Raw genomic sequence first — 15,764 nt, forward strand, 5'->3', positions numbered from 1 at the left:
ATTCCTCGGTACCACATACATAGAAAAAAGCCAGAAGTGGTGCTGAGGCTCAAGTGGTAGAGCTCTAGCCTTGAGAAAGTCCAAAGTCCAAGGACAGTGCTCAGGCCCTGAGCTTAAGCTCAGGACTGGCAAAAAAAAAAAAAAAAAAAAGAGCAGTTCCTGGGGAATATGAAATAAAAAACAGATTTAAAACAGCTATTGGAAGTACAGGTGATGCTCAAGTCAACCTTGAATAAAAAAGCTAAGCAAGAGCACAGGGCCCTGAATTCAATCTCTAATACCAGTACAGCTTTGCTGCTCCTGGATTAGAGGGATTATTCAAGAGCACACCAGCTGTGATTGAAAAGCTGAATCAGAGTGGGAGACCCTGAATTCCAGCCCAGCATCAGAGGGGAAAAAAAAAAAAAGAAAAAACATCCATAACAATAATAAAAACTTAAAAAAAAAAAAAAAGCAAAAGGAAAACATAAAGGACCACAGAAGGAAAGTACTCTTAGGAACTAGCCAGGAGGTTGAGATCTGAGGATCCTAGTTCAAAGCCAGTCGGGGGGGGGGGGGGTAGTTTGGCCTAGTGGTAAAGTGCTTGCCTAGCATATACGAAGACCCAGGTTTGATTCCTTGGTACCACATATATAGAAAAAAGCTGGAAGAGGTGCTGAGGCTCAAGTGGTAGAGCTCTGGTCTTGAGAAAGTTCAAGGGCAATGCTCAGGCCCTGAGCTCAAGCCCAGTACTGGCAAAAAAAAAAAGGCTATAAAGTCAAAAGTAAAGAGAAAGATAAGGAAACAAAGAAAGCATATATCCAAGTAATGAGATTAAAATATGTATGAAATACTGTACAGATGATTATAATGCAGCTGTCTCCAATCTTCAATGCGTTCCTCTTTAGGGAGAAAACTCCTCATTAATCTCTGACCTTTGGTTTTAGTAAGCTGTCATGGTCCTCTATACCCCAGACAATCATTCATAAGCAGTTATTTGGTCAACTCAGACCAATCTGAATCTTCCTAAGAAATTGATTTTTGGTAGGTTGTTTTCCTACCAAAAAAAAAAAAAGCTTAAAAAAAAAAAGGTGAGCAGAAGCCACAGAACAAGATTATACCCTGGATACTTTCAGTCTCTAAAAGGTCCTCTGAGCTACCTGTTTTCCTGACACTAAGTTGACCAGAATTTCCCCCCACCCCCAGTTGTTTTGTTTACTTTTTTTCTAATAACATATATGAACTGATAGAATAAAAATTTAAATACATTTGCAGAAAAATGAAGTCCTATTTTCAGTGAAGGAGAACCTCAAGTGCTCTACTGAAAGTGAGGGAGAATGGGCTCACCATGCAACTTCAGCATGTCCACTGAGGACAACAGGAATGGGAAGTACCAGGATAATGGGAAAAGAACAGGAATGGGAAGTACCAGGATAATGGGAAAAGACTCTCTGCAATGTATAAACAGAAAACCATGACAATACCAATCATGATATTCTGTGACTTTTTAAAGTTAAAAACAGAACACTAGAAATTAATTAGAAATAGAAGTAAAGGGGCTGGCTATGTGGCTTAGTGGCATACTTGCCTAGCAAGCATGAAGCCCTGGAGGGGAGGGAGGGAGGGAGGGAGGGAGGGAGGGAGGGAGGGAGGGAGGGAGGGAGGGATTGTAAGACTAAACTAGGGCTGGAATTTTTTTTATAAAAGTATAAATGACTGGGGGCAAAGGAGTGACCAGTGGGCAGTAGGAAAAGGCAAATGATGGCAGAAAAGAATGATAAGCCATGAGATCTAAGCTGGAGCTGAGGAAAAAGGAGTAAAGCAACTATGGACAGAGGAGATAAAAAGAAAAAAAGATCAAGGACCTAAAGATTATGACAGTTCAGATTATAGAATGCTCCAGAAGTAATACGGTTAGTACAAGTGAAGATGTTTGGAGTTGAGATGGCTGAGTACTTATACATATTGCGCAGGATATTTTAGTAGGTACCACAAGTACTATATCAAAAATGAGAAAAAAAAGACAATAAACAGGATCTGACAAAATACTTCCAATACAGCAATTAATTCATATAATATTAAAGGTTCATCAAAAAGATTTGGAAAGACACCTCTGAAAAATTTCTGATATCCAGCTAAATTTATTCTCTAAGTAAGTTACATTCTAACAAGAGAAATCAAATATGTTAAATTTTTAGTAACACAGATAGGGCTTGAAAAATGAACTTACTGTTTTGTTCTAGCCTTCAAGGCATACAGTCATTCAAACACTCTATCTCACAATAAAATGTTTTTAACACACCCTGAAGCTCACAGAAAATAAACTTTAAAAAAGGTCCAAGCATCTTCAAAGCAGAAAAGCAATATGAAAGCCCCACTCTAATTAAATGAGTTTTACTTGTAAGTTGGCTCAATATAAGCAGTTATAATAATTATTAAAGAACACTGAAATAAACCATTACTCACTGTCTTAACAGTTGTCTGCCTTGCTTCCATGTTAACTGGCTATTCTGAGGTGCCGTGGGAGCCTCTGTATCTTTGGTTTCTTCTAAAAATGAAAAGTTTTACATACATTTCAACTCTTGAAAATATTGCCAAGGTTTCTTGGGGATCAATTCTAAATATATATTTTTAGAGGATAAAAAAATTCACTTAATCCAGGCATGATAGCTCACACCTGTAATCCTAGCTACTCAGGAATCTGAGATCTAAGGATCAGGGCTCAAAGCCAGCCCTGGCACTAAAGTCTGTGAGACTCTTATCTCCAATTAATCACCAGAAAACTGGAAGTAGTGCTGTGGCTCAAGGGTAGGGCAGTAGCCTTGAACTGAAGAGTTCAGGGACAACATCCAGGCCAAGGGGTAGGGTGGTAGCATTGAGCTCAGGGAGAGCACCCAGGCCCAAAGTTCAAGTCCCACGACCAACAAAAACAAAAACAAAAAATTCACTTAACAGCTATTATGGGTCAGTTACCCATTTTTCTGTTTGCTCCAGTAATTCAAATCACTGAGGTAAGTTAACTATACATCTCAAAACTGAGAAAACCTGGGGCAGAGAGTTTGGCCTAGTGGTACAGTGCTTGCCTCAGGTTCGATTCCTCGGTACCACATACATAGAAAAAGCTAGAAGTGGTGCTGGTACTCAAGTGGCAGATCTCTAGCCTTAAGAATGCTCAACGATCAGGCCCTGAGTTGAAGCCCCAGGACTGGTTTAAAAAAAAAAAGAAAACTGAGAAAACCCAAATGTACTTTTATTGGTATAGAGAATTCAAAAGTCAAAAACCCAGATTTTGAAACATTATTTTCACTACAAGAATTCTGCAATATTAAATGTCCTAAAGTTAGAAAGCTGCATTATGGCTCATGCCTGTAATTTAAGGTACTCACAAAACTGAAATTGAAGGCTAGCTTGGGTAAGAAAAAGAGTCTTATCTCCAATTAACCAGCAAAATCCCAAAAGTGGAGCTGTGTGACCCAAGTGATGACTGCTATCTATGAGCAAAAAAGCTCAGTGATAGCACCAAGCCCTGACTTCAAGCCTAAGGACCAGCACAAAAATAAACTGAAATAAAAAGTTTTATCATATAAGCTATTCAAACTAACTACTGGACAATGTAACAATATTGAATAACTTTGAGTTTCTATTATTAGATCTTAATGTGCAATGTAAGCCTTTTTCTAGATAGTTTCTTTTTTGTTTTTTTTAAAGCCAGTCCTGGGCTTCAGCTCAGGGCCTGAGCACTGTCCTGGGACTTTCTCAAGGCCAGAGCTCTACCACTTTGAGCCTCAACACCAATTTCAGGCTTTTTTCTATGTATGTGGTACCGAGGGATCGAACCTGGGTCTTCGTGCATGCTAGGCAACCACTCTACCACTAGGCCAAACTCCCAGCCCTGTCTTTTTTTAGTTAGGGTCAAACCCAGGACTTCAGTGTTCTACTATTTTAGCCATAACCCCAGCCTACTAATTTCATTTTTAAAAGTTACACAGAAAATCATTTTTTGATATGATCTGCCTTTAGATGATAACCCAGGATGGCCTCAAACTTAAAATCCACCTATCTTAATCTTCAATCTGCTGGCATTACAGGAATGTGCCATCATACCCAATTCAGAAAAAGGTTTTATAATAGATAAACAGTCGTTACTTTATTCTCATATATGTATATGTATGTGGTTTCAGTGAATCGAACCCAGGGCTTTGTGTATGCTAGACGAGCACTCTACCGCTACACTATACACCCGACCCCCCCCCCCCGCCTTTTTTTTTTTCATTTTTTAAGTTCACAGCATGGTTTGCACATGTAAAGCCCTAAGATCAATTCCAGTTAACAATTTTAATTATTTTAAAAGATTTTTTAATTACAAGAGTACGATTTAAAAATACGCTAACACTAAACAGTAATGTTTTCTCATAAATTTTTATTAAAACAAAGAGAAGAGAAATGGGGAAGAGAGGAACTTGGAAGTTCAAGCCTCACACAACACTGAGAAATATGAAGAATGAATAAACAGGGGGTAAAGCCCAATAGAAGGCCTGACCAGCATTAACAACAACAACGAAAAGAATGGTTCAGTTACTCAGCTCCTATACTTTCCTCAGTCACTTCATGGCTATTAGTACTGACATTTAAAATAATCTACAGACATTATTTCTCACAAACTTAACACTGTTGATATCTTATTCATCCCCAAGCAATTCTCTGATTTGTAAGATAATTATTTCATTCTAACAGTCCCCTGCTTATTTTTCTATTTATGACATTTATTTTAAAATAATAATCACTGAAGAAGTACATGTCTTTATTTTGGTTTTGGAAATACTAGAGTTTGAACTTGGGACCTCCCACTCTGTTAGGCTGGTGTTTTACCACTTGAGTCATGCTTTCCAGGCCTGATTTTTCACTGGTTATTAAGGAGTCTATAATTTTTTTTTTTTTTTTTTTTTTTTTTTTGCCAAGGCTGGTCTCAAACCATGATCCTCTAGATCTCAATTTCCTAAGTAGATAAAATTATAGGGGAGGAAAATACTACGCTGTAAAGTCTGTAAAATGCTATCACCAAGAGTTAACAACTATAAACTGGAGTTTCAGTCTTTTTTTTTCTACCTGAAAATACACACATTACTCAACTCCATTTCTTTTCAAAGTATGCACTGCACTCTAATCTGTTTTTGTGATTTAATGCATCCCCATTATTCTTTCTCCAGTAAGCAACAGATTAACATCACTTTGAAGTGATTACACTGAGTTGGGAGAATGTATTAATCAAACACTTAACTCACATGCAAGAGGCACTGGCCTTTTTTTTTTCTTTTTTCTTTTTTTTTGGTCGGGTCATAGGGCTTGAACTCTGGCCTGGGTGCTGTCCTTGAGCTCTTCAGCTCAAAGCTACTACTGTCCTACCCTTCAGTCAAGCCCCACTTCCCATTTTCTAGTGACTATTTGGAGATAAGAGTCTCAGGTTCATCTGTTCCTGGGTTGGCTTTGAACCCTGATACTCAGAGCTCAGCCTCCTGAGTAGCTAGGATTATAGGGATGAGCCACTGTGCTGGGCAAGGCCCTGGTTTTATGTTCACCTCCACTACCACCAAAGAATTACGTAATACTCTATTGAAAATATATATCTATTGAATATAACCAAGTTCACTAATACTAAAATTAGATACTTTTCTTCACGTTACAGTTGTTCAATATATGTAACAATGACAGCCACAGCTCTCTAAGTTCTAAAATGTATTGTGCTGGTTTTGTTAATATTCTAAATACATTAGAAAAAATGAATATAGGAAAAGTTTCTGAATCAATTCAACTTTTTACTGAAGCCAGTGTACTATTTCTGCTACTGTAATGGGATCACATATTACTTTCTAGTGATGGAGTAAGTTTTTCTAACCACTGGCCATATATGACCAACGAACTACCATGCTCTCCCATCTTTTCTTGATTACATATAGAAATATGGTAACTAAAAGATAAATGGTTCTGCTGCTAAAAGCAAAATGGAAGAGATTTTTAAAACAACCTCACATGGTATATGGTATATGTGGTGTATTTATGCAAAATCCTGTCCTTAGTAGCACATACTCACAAACTTATTAGATTTTTTAAATTAATTATACCACACTGAACAAATCCATAGCAAGTTTTATTTTCCTACTATAAGCTTAGATTTTATTATGTATAGATAAAAAGCTACAGAATAACAAAAACTGCATATCCAACTGCATCTTGTGTTTCTTTAGTAACTACTATCCAAAAACAGTATAAGCTTCAATTTGACTGATTAAAAAAAGTAGGCTGGGAGTCTTGCCTACTGGTAAAGTGCTTGCCTAGCATGCATGAAGACACAAGTTCGAGTCCTAGGTATCACATACATAGAAAAAGCTGGAAGTGGTGATGTGGCTCAAGTGGTAGGGCTCTAGCCTTGAGAAAGCCCACGGACAGTGCCCAGACCCAGAGTCCAAGCCCCACGGTCCAGCCAAAAAAAAAAAAAAGTATATATAGGCAGTATATGGTGGGTGCTTCATGCCTGTAACTGAGGATCTTGCTTTGAGGTAAAACCCTGGTAAAAAGTTTCTATGACATTCCCCCACCCCTTGTGTCAAAGAATAAAAAAGCTTGGTACACAGCCAGGTGTGGTGGCTTACACCTGTAATCCTAGCTACTCAGAAATTTGAGCTGAGGATTAAGGTTCAAAGCCAGCCTGGGCACAAAAGGACCTAAGACTCTTATCTCTACCAGAAAATGGGAAGTGGGGCTTAGCTCAAGGGTAGGGTCCTAGCCTTGAGCTGAAGAGCTCAGGGACAGCGTTCAGGAGGAGTTCAAACCACCCCCTCCCCCAAAAAAAAACATGGTACACAGCTGTTACCCCAGCATTCACAAAGTATGAATTGGAGAATCAAAGCGAGTCAACATGGCCATAAGGTGAGACCATATTTGAAAAACAAGAGAAAAAAAAGTCCAGGAAAGACATGGTTCAAGTGGTACAGCACCTGCCAGAACAGATTCCAAACCTCTGTAACCCCCACCCCCAAAAAAGTATGTATAGCTTTAAATATGGTAAACCTGTTCTAAGTCATTTAAAGAAAATTATGAGTGGCTGGGTGTGGTGGCTCACACTTATAATCCTAACTATTCAGGAGGCTGCTATCTGAGGATCTTGGTTCAAAGCCAGCCAGAGCACTAAAATCTGTGAGACTCTTATCTCTGGTTAGCCACTAAAAAACTGGAAGTGAGGCTGTGGCTCAAGGGGTAGGGAGGTAACCTTGAGCTAAAGAGCTCAGGGACAACGCCCAGGCCCAGAGTTCAAGCCCCACCACCAACAAAAAAACAAAAAGAAAAATTGAAACTATATGTTACTGATTTTATAGTTATTACTGCTTATAAAAGAAAGAAAATGTTTAGGTACAATATTATCTTATTCAGCATCATATGAGTTAAAAATGTATTATAGGGTCCTGGAGTGTGGCTTAGTGGAAGAATGCTTGCCTAGCATGCACAAGGCCCTGTATTCAATCCCTCACTACTACATACACAGAAAAAGTTGGAAGTGCTCAGGCTCAAGTGGTGGAGCACTATCTTGAGGAAGCTCAAGGACAGTGACCAGGCCCAGAGTTCAAGCCTCAGGACTGGCACACAATAGGTCACTCCCATGTTACCAACTCAAATGCATACTTCAAAATTCCTTTTTTTGCAAAAGAATTATTAGAATTTAATGATAGTTAAGTATGATATTGTATTGCAAATGCCATCAATAAAGGTAGCTCAAAAAATTTTTAAATGAAAATCTAAAAACTACTGGTAACATTCTCTTTTTGGAGTCCTCAAACTGAAATCACCTGGAGTCCTAAAATTAACATTACACTGTTAGCTCTTTTCCATATCTGATCTTTTCTATTTGCAGACACTATCTAAAAAGTACCCACTTACCCACTTAGTAAACAGCAAGGCCAATTGGAAATTTTTTTTTTCTTTAACCTTCCCTTTTAACATATGTGGCCACCACTATAGTTTACAAATCTAGTAAAATGTCCAATGTGTTAAGACTAAGCTGGGCTCAGTGGCTCATGCCTGTAATCCTAGCTACACAGGAGGCTGATATGTGAGCATCAAAGTTCAAAGCCAGTCCGAGAACAAAAGGACCTGAGACTCTTATCTTCAATTAACTTCTAGAAAATACGAAGTGAGGCTTGGCTGTAGGGCAGGGTGGTAGCCTTGAGCTGAAGAGCTCGGAACGGGGACAGCACCCAGGCCGAGTTCAAGCCTCATGACCCACCCGCCCCCCCCCCCAAAAAAGACTAAAATGGGATAAGCCCAGGTAAAAAAGGACTTTGTTAATAACATTAAGCTCATATAATAACTGAAAATTACCTACAAGGTAGTAAAATAACTACTTTAGTATCATCTCGTTCAAATAATTACAAAGAAAGTACCCATTTTTTTTATATAAGTCTAAATGCCGAGGAGGACCAAAAACCTTAGAATTAATGCAGTTATTATTTTCCTAAAAGTTTAAGACAGTTTATAATGTTCAATTATCTATCTAATGCCATCAAAGCAATGATAAAGAACAGGTCTTTACACTGAAATGAGCTTAAATCAATAGTGACAGAAAAATCAAGTTACCTGATTCAAAGGTTGGTATTTTCAAATCACCTTGGTTCAGTTCTGTGCCATACTTTAATTTGTGATATTTTGCTCTGAAAATTTAATAATAAATTGGTAAAAGACTAATTACTCTCTTAAAGAGAAAGCATCAGTCCAATAACATAGCAGAACACAAGAATCTTCTTTAAAAGTTTATTTACTAGGAGCAATGAAACAAAACATGAACTCCAGCAAATGGAAACATGGTTTTTGTTGTTGTTACTGTTTGTATGAGTGGTGTTTGCTTTTTTTGTCGTTGTTCTTTTAGAGACGCAAAAGAAGAAATGAAGAAAAAAAGAAGAGTGAATAAATACTTTCAAATGCTTTCAGTGTACACCATGGGGAAAATGGCCTATGTAACTTGTAGGCAGGAATGGAAGGGGAAAACTGAGGTAAAGGTGAAGGAACAGGTGACACTGCGCCCCTCCCCGCAAAAATATATTACTCATTCTGTGACTTATGATAGGATAACCCTCTGGTGAAACACCTTAATAATAATAACAATAATAAAATTATACTCCAAAAAGAAAAGTCAAATTGTCAACTAAAATATGTCTAGAATATTCTTAGGAGAGGATCACAACAGCTCAGTAGCTATGTGTATTCGAACATATAAAATGATGATTACTGAAATGAACTCCAAGAGACTTTTTTGGGGGGACTGCAGTTATTTTCTTTTTCATTATTTTTATCTCCTTTGGTTTATTCCCTGTTGTCACTGCTTTTGATCTCTGTACCCTTTATCTTATATAAGTTTATCTGATTTGGGGAAAGGAAGAGGAATCACAGAAATGGTAGCACAAAGAGTAAACCAATACAATAGTGATACTCACTAGTCACTATATTGGAAATGAACTTAACCTTGGGGGAGGGGAATGAGAGGGAGTGGGAGAAAATGAGGAAAGGGGTAACAGTATTCAATTATTTCAATGTAAGTAATTCTAATCACCTTTTCCCATGTCTCAATCTCTTTAAAAGGAAAACTTCAAAAAACTGTACAATTGTATAAATGAGGATAATAATTATATGCAAATGAACCATACATACCTTTCTTGTTTTAACGCATATTCTAACATCTTTATTCTTCTTACTAAATCCTTCTTCAAATTCTCTTGACCTTTTCTTTCACCTTGTAAAAATGCTATCCGTGCCTAAAAATATGAAAGATGAATTACTTCATTTTTCCTTAATTATACATAGGAAAGTAAAAAAGAGAAAATAATCCTAGTTACTTATGACAGCAAGAATTAAAACTCATAGAAATGGGCAGAATTTCTGTTAGATAACAACCACTTTAAAAATGAAGGTAATTGTTGGGCACCAGTGACTCAAGCCTATAATTCACCTATTTAGGGGAGATCTGATGATAACAGAAGTCAGCCTGGGCAGATTCTTATCTCCAATTAACTACTAAAAAGCCAGTGACAAAGAAATTTATTCACAGCCAGGCACAATGGTCCTCAAAAGGTTGAGATCTGAGGATCCCGGTTCAAAGCCAGCCAGGGCACTAAAGTACTTGAGACTAGTATCTCCAATTAACCACTAGAAAACCAGAAGTGGTGCTGTGGCTCCGGGGGTAGGGTGGTAGCCTTGAGCTGAAGAGCTCAGGGACAGCACCCAGCCCCCCCCCCCACTCCCCAGGGGTGGTAGAGTACTTGAATAGGAAGTAATCCAACTCAGTACCACCAAAAACAAGCTACAATTAATAAACTAATAATTCGTTTTAATTCTTCTGTGAATACAAATGGAATAAAGGCAAATAAATTTGCAGTAAGCTGGCTGGGATGTGTTGATTTCTAAAAACAAAACACTGGTTCCAGCCAGAAGAATTGCCTAGTAGTAGAGTGCTTAGTCCCATGCATGAAGCCCTAGATTTGATTCCTCAGTATCTGTGCCTTAAGTGATAGAGCTCTAGCCTTGAGAAAGCCCAAGGACAGTGCTTAGATCCTGAGTTCAAGCTCCAGGTCTGGCAAAAAAAAAAAAAAAAAAAATCAAGCCAGGGTCTGTGGCTCAGGCCTATAATCTTAGCTACTCAGGAGGCTGAGATCTGAGGATCATGGTTCAAAGCCAGCCCACACTAAAGAACTCAACAAGGAATGTGAGACTCTTATCTCCAATTAACCCTAGAAAACAAAGTAGGGCTGTGGCTCAAGAGGGTAAGGTAGTAGCCTTGAGCTGAAGAACTCAGGGATAGCCCCCAAGCCAAGTTCAAGCCCCATGACTTGGGCTTCAACAAAGGTGCTGACAAAATTAGTTATCTATATGCAAGATACTTGATCCTGTATAAACATCAACTGTGAATAAAACTTTAAATCTACTACAGAAAAACCTATAGAAAGCTCTTTAAGTTATAGGAGCAGACAATTACTTTCTTACTAGGACTCCATTTGCCCAGCAAACAAGAACAAGAACTTAATAATGTGTCCACATCAAGCTAGTTTCTGCACAGCAAAGAAACAATTATCACAATCAAGAGACAATCCACTGAATGGGAAAAATACTATTCAACTATTCAACAAATAATGGATATTCAGAATATACAAAGTGCTCAAAATATTAATGAGCAAGAAAAAAAATCCAATGAATGGGCAAGCTAACTGTATAGTTTTCAGAATACAAATGGTTAAAATTACATGAAATGATCAAATCCACAGCCAAAAGGAAAATGAAAATCAAAACTTCATTAAGATTCGATCTCAGTCAAAATGGCAATCACCAAAGAAGACAATGAATTTTGGCAAAGACATAGGGGAAATAAATGTAAATAAACCTACCACATGATCCTGCTATAAGATTACTATTGGACACCTTAAGGATTATAATTAATACACAAGATATCTGTGTTCCCATGTTTGCTGCACTATAGTGCCCAATAGCCTTACTGTGGAATGAGCCAAGGTACATGATAACAGATGAGTGAAAAATATGACACATATATAGCATGGAATATTATTACGCAGTCATAAAGTAATATCATAAAGTCATATCATTTACTGAAAAATGGATGTAACATGACATTTATCATGTTGAACAAAATAAGGTAAGTTCAAAAGGTAAAATATTGTGCTTTTGTTCATTTGTGGAAGCTTGAGCTAAAGCACATACCTATTCATGGACAAATATGTATTATATCTACATAAAATATATACACAGAGCAGGTAGAGATGCAGAGGAGGGGAGAAAAGGAACAGAAAAGAAGTAGAGTGAATACTTTTGAAATACATAGCAATTATATAAGGAGCATTGGGAATCTCAAATGAAAACAGTTTATAGGGATGGAAGGGTGACTGAAGTGGAAGTGCATCTGCCTAGCAAGTACTAAATCCCAAGTTCTAACCCCCATAACCAAAAAAAGCAAAAAACCGAAGTTATTCTCTATTGTTCCTCCCCCCCCAAAAAAAAAATCCAATAAAAGCATCCACCATTCTACATCATGTAAAAGTTAGAAACTGCTAACTGCAGCCCAGCTTAGTGGCTCGCTCCTGTAACCCTAGCTACTCGGGAGGCTAAGATCTGAGAATGAAGGTTCAAAGCCAGCCCGGGCACAAAAGGACCTGAGACTCTTATCTCCAAATAATGACTAGAAAATGGGAAGTGGGGCTTGGCTGAAGGGTAGAGTGGTAGCCTTGAGCTTAGGTACAGTGCGCCCCACAACCCAGGGGGAGGGGAGGGGAGGGGAGGGGAGGGGAGGGGAGGGGAGGGGAGGGGAGGGGAGGGGAGGGGAGGGAAGGGAAGGGAAGGGAAGGGAAGGGAAGGGAAGGGAAGGGAAGGGAAGGGAAGGGAAGGGAAGGGAAGGGAAGGGAAGGGAAGGGCGAACTACTAACTGCAATGAAGTTCCCAAATAAAATGAAAGGTCTGGGGGTCTAGTGGTAGAGTGCTTGCCTAGCATGCACGAAGATCCGGGTTCAATTCCTTGGTACCACATACACAGAAAAGGCCAGAAGTGGTGCTGTGGCTCAATGGTAAAGCTCAAGTGAGAAAGCCTAAGGAGCTCAAGACTCAGGACTGGTACCAAAAAAAAAAAAAAGGAAGGTCTGTCAGGTGCCAGTGGCTCATGCCTGTAATCCTAGCTACTCAGGAAGCTGAGATCTGAGAATAATGGTTTGAAGCCAAACTGAGCAGTAATGTCTGGGAGACTCTTATTTCTAATTAACCATCAAAAGGCTAGAAGTGAAGCTATTTCAAGCGGCATAGCACTAAAGCTCAGGGACAGCTAGCTGAGTTCAAGTCCCAAGACAGGCATCAAAAAAATCAATAATCCAATAATAGAGCGGTAGTTCATACCTATAATCCTAGCTACTCAGGAGGCTGAGATCTGAGGGTCCCATTCAAAGCCAGCCCTGGGGACTAAAGTCACTAAAGTCCGTGAGACTCATCTCCAATCAACCACCAGAAAACCAGAAGCAGCACTGTGGCTCAAGGGGTAGGGAGGTAGAGTTCAAGTTTCATGACCAACAACAAAAAATAAAAAGGGCCGAGAGTTTGGCCTAGTGGTTAAAGTGCTTGCCTAGCATGCATGAAGACCCGGGTTCGATTCCTTGGTACCACACACATAGAAAAAAGCCGGAAGTGGTGCTGAGGCTCAAGTGGTAGAGCTCTAGCCTTGAGAAAGTCCAAGGACAGTGTTCAGGCCCTGAGCTCAAGCCCAGGACTGGCAAAAAAAATAAATAAATAAATAAAAAGCACACAATTATATTCTATAAAAGCACTAAGTAATTCTTATCTTCAGATCTTAGGAGCAGTCAGTCCTAAAAGTGTCCTGAAATTAATTATTAATAGGAAAATCTGAAACTCCTTTTACTATTACTAAAAGGTAATCACTGGTTTTCTGTTGAAGAAAAATACTACAAACTACATAAAATGTCTTCTACGAGGCATAAAAAAGGACTGCATCACAATATTTTCTATTAGATTCTATTTTTATTAGATTCACTATTGTGAAAGCTCATCTTTATTTTGCATTTTTTCTATTTCTAATCATCTCCATTTAAGAGAATCTGGTAAATTAAACAGATGAAGCACTAACCACACAAATAACCATGAGTCCCAAAGCAGTAACTGAAAATAGGTGATTCATGAGAATACAGGTCAAGTTGAAGATGAGAACTTACTAAAATAACTTCAAAAGAGCACAGCTTAAGTGGAAACAACATTAAGGGGAGATGAAGGAGAAGCCACAAGGGCTTGAACTGACTTTATGGCCTAGTATTACCAACTAGTCAGAAGGAATTCTAAATGAAAATGTTTATTTTATACCCAGTAAGTCCTAACAATGACCAAAGACTTAGCACTTACAAAAAGATTACTGGTAATGACTCTTTCTCTCTCTCTCTCTTTCTTTCTTCTTTTTTCTAAATGTGTGGGTCCTGAGGCTCTGGCTTAAACTCTGGAGCTGAGATGATGTCCCTGGAAACTTTTGTGCTCAAGACTAAGCTCTACTATTTGAACCACAGCTCCACTTTTGAGTGGTTAACTGGAGATGAATCTGAACAAACTTTCCTCCATGAGTTGGCATGGAATCCCAATCCTCCTATCGCAGCCTCCTGAGCAATTAGGATTACAGGCATCAGCCACCAATACCCAGATTTGCCGTTATTCTTACAGCTCAGAATACATTCATTTCTGCAAAAACACACTTTAATACACTAATTTTAAAACCATCTTTAGCCAAGCGCTGGTGGCTCACACCTGTAATCTTATCTACACAGGAGGCTGAGATGTGAGGATCCCTGTTCAAAGCCAGGCCAGGCAAGTTCATGAGACTCTTATCTCTAATTAACCTCCAGAAAATGGTAAGTGATGCTGTGGTTCAAGTGGTACAGTGCTAGCCTTGAACTGAAGAGCTCAGGGACAGTGCCCAGACCCTGATAGTGTTCAAGCCCCACAACCACCACCACCACCACCAACAAAAGCAAATGAAAACAAAAACATCTTTACAATGGTATCAAAAATTAAAGTAGGGGGAAAAAAATTAAAGTAGGGATCTGGGAGACTGGCCTAGTGGTAGAGTGCTTGCCTAGCATGCTTGAAGACCCAGGTTCGATTCATCAGTACGACATACATAGGAAAAAAAGCCAGAAGTGGTGCTGTGGCTCAAATGGCAGAGTGCTAGCCTTGAGGAAGCCCAAGGACAATGCGTAGGCCCTGAGTTCAAGTCCCAGGACTGATCAAAAATTGGAGCCAGGAATGTGGCCTAGTGGTAGAGTGCTTGCCTACTAGTCTGCATGAAGACAGGGGTTCAATTTCTCAATACCCACATACACAGAAAAAGCCAGACATGGTACTGTGGCTCAAGTGGTAGAGCGCTAGGCTTGAGGAATGCCTGAGGAGAGCAGTGCTCAGGGTCTGAGTCTAAGCCCCAGGATTGCCACACCCCCGCCAAAAAAGATTAAAAGTACTTGTACGTGGAAATGTCATAAAGTAATCTTCCCTCTCCCATGACTAATGTATGCTAATTAAAAAACAGCTCAGGGCTGGGAATGTGGCTTAGTGGTAGAGTGCTTACCAGTACCATATAAACAGAAGTGGCACTGTGGCTCAAGTGCTAGAGTGCTAACCTTGAGAAAAGGAAGCTCAGAGACAATGCTCAGGCCCTGAATTCAAGCCCCAGGACTGGCAAAAAAAAAAAACAAAAATAGTTGAAGGCCGGAACATATTACAGTGTGAGATATTCTCTCTCTCTCTCTCTCTCTCTCTCTCTCTCTCTCTCTCTCTCTCTCTCTCTCTCTCTCTCTCTCTCTCTCTCTCTCTGTCAGAATTTCTCTCTCTCTCTCTCTCTCTCTCTCTCTCTCTCTCTCTCTCTCTCACACTCTCACACACACACACACACACACACACACACACACACAAGCTTAAAATAAATTTAACAAAGTATCAAAAGGATTACTATACACTGGCATGAGTGGATGAGTGACTCACACCTGTAATTATAGCTACTTGAGGTTAAGATCTGAGGATCTAAGTTAGAAGCCCATCCAGGCATTAAAAGTCTGTGCAATCTTTATTCCTCATTATCCACTCCTTTCCAAAAAAGCTGGAAGTGGAGATATGGCTCAAATGGTAGAGCTCTAGCCTCAAAGACAGAGTCCAGACCCTGAGTTCATGCCCCAATACTGACACCAAAAATAAAGTGGGGGGAG

The 15,764-nt window shown here is 39.2% G+C and overlaps 1 protein-coding gene across 4 annotated transcripts in view; it reads right to left on the minus strand.

Moving 5' to 3' along the window:
• Nucleotides 1–15,764, minus strand: part of Strn3 (striatin 3) — a 101,519-nt gene that overhangs the window by 53,062 nt on the left and 32,693 nt on the right. For all 4 annotated transcript variants that reach the window (XM_090345342.1, XM_090345341.1, XM_090345343.1 and 1 more), the window contains exons 2-4: nt 9,673–9,776; nt 8,605–8,678; nt 2,446–2,527 (exon numbers count right to left, since the gene is read on the minus strand). In XM_090345342.1, coding sequence (XP_090201468.1) covers nt 2,446–2,527; nt 8,605–8,678; nt 9,673–9,776 — 260 coding nt within the window. The remainder of the gene's footprint in view (nt 1–2,445; nt 2,528–8,604; nt 8,679–9,672; nt 9,777–15,764) is intronic.

This window comes from Megascapheus bottae, chromosome 14 (genome assembly GCF_031878675.1).
Source record: "Megascapheus bottae isolate mThoBot1 chromosome 14, mThoBot2.hap1, whole genome shotgun sequence".
Classification (NCBI taxonomy): domain Eukaryota; kingdom Metazoa; phylum Chordata; class Mammalia; order Rodentia; family Geomyidae; genus Megascapheus; species Megascapheus bottae.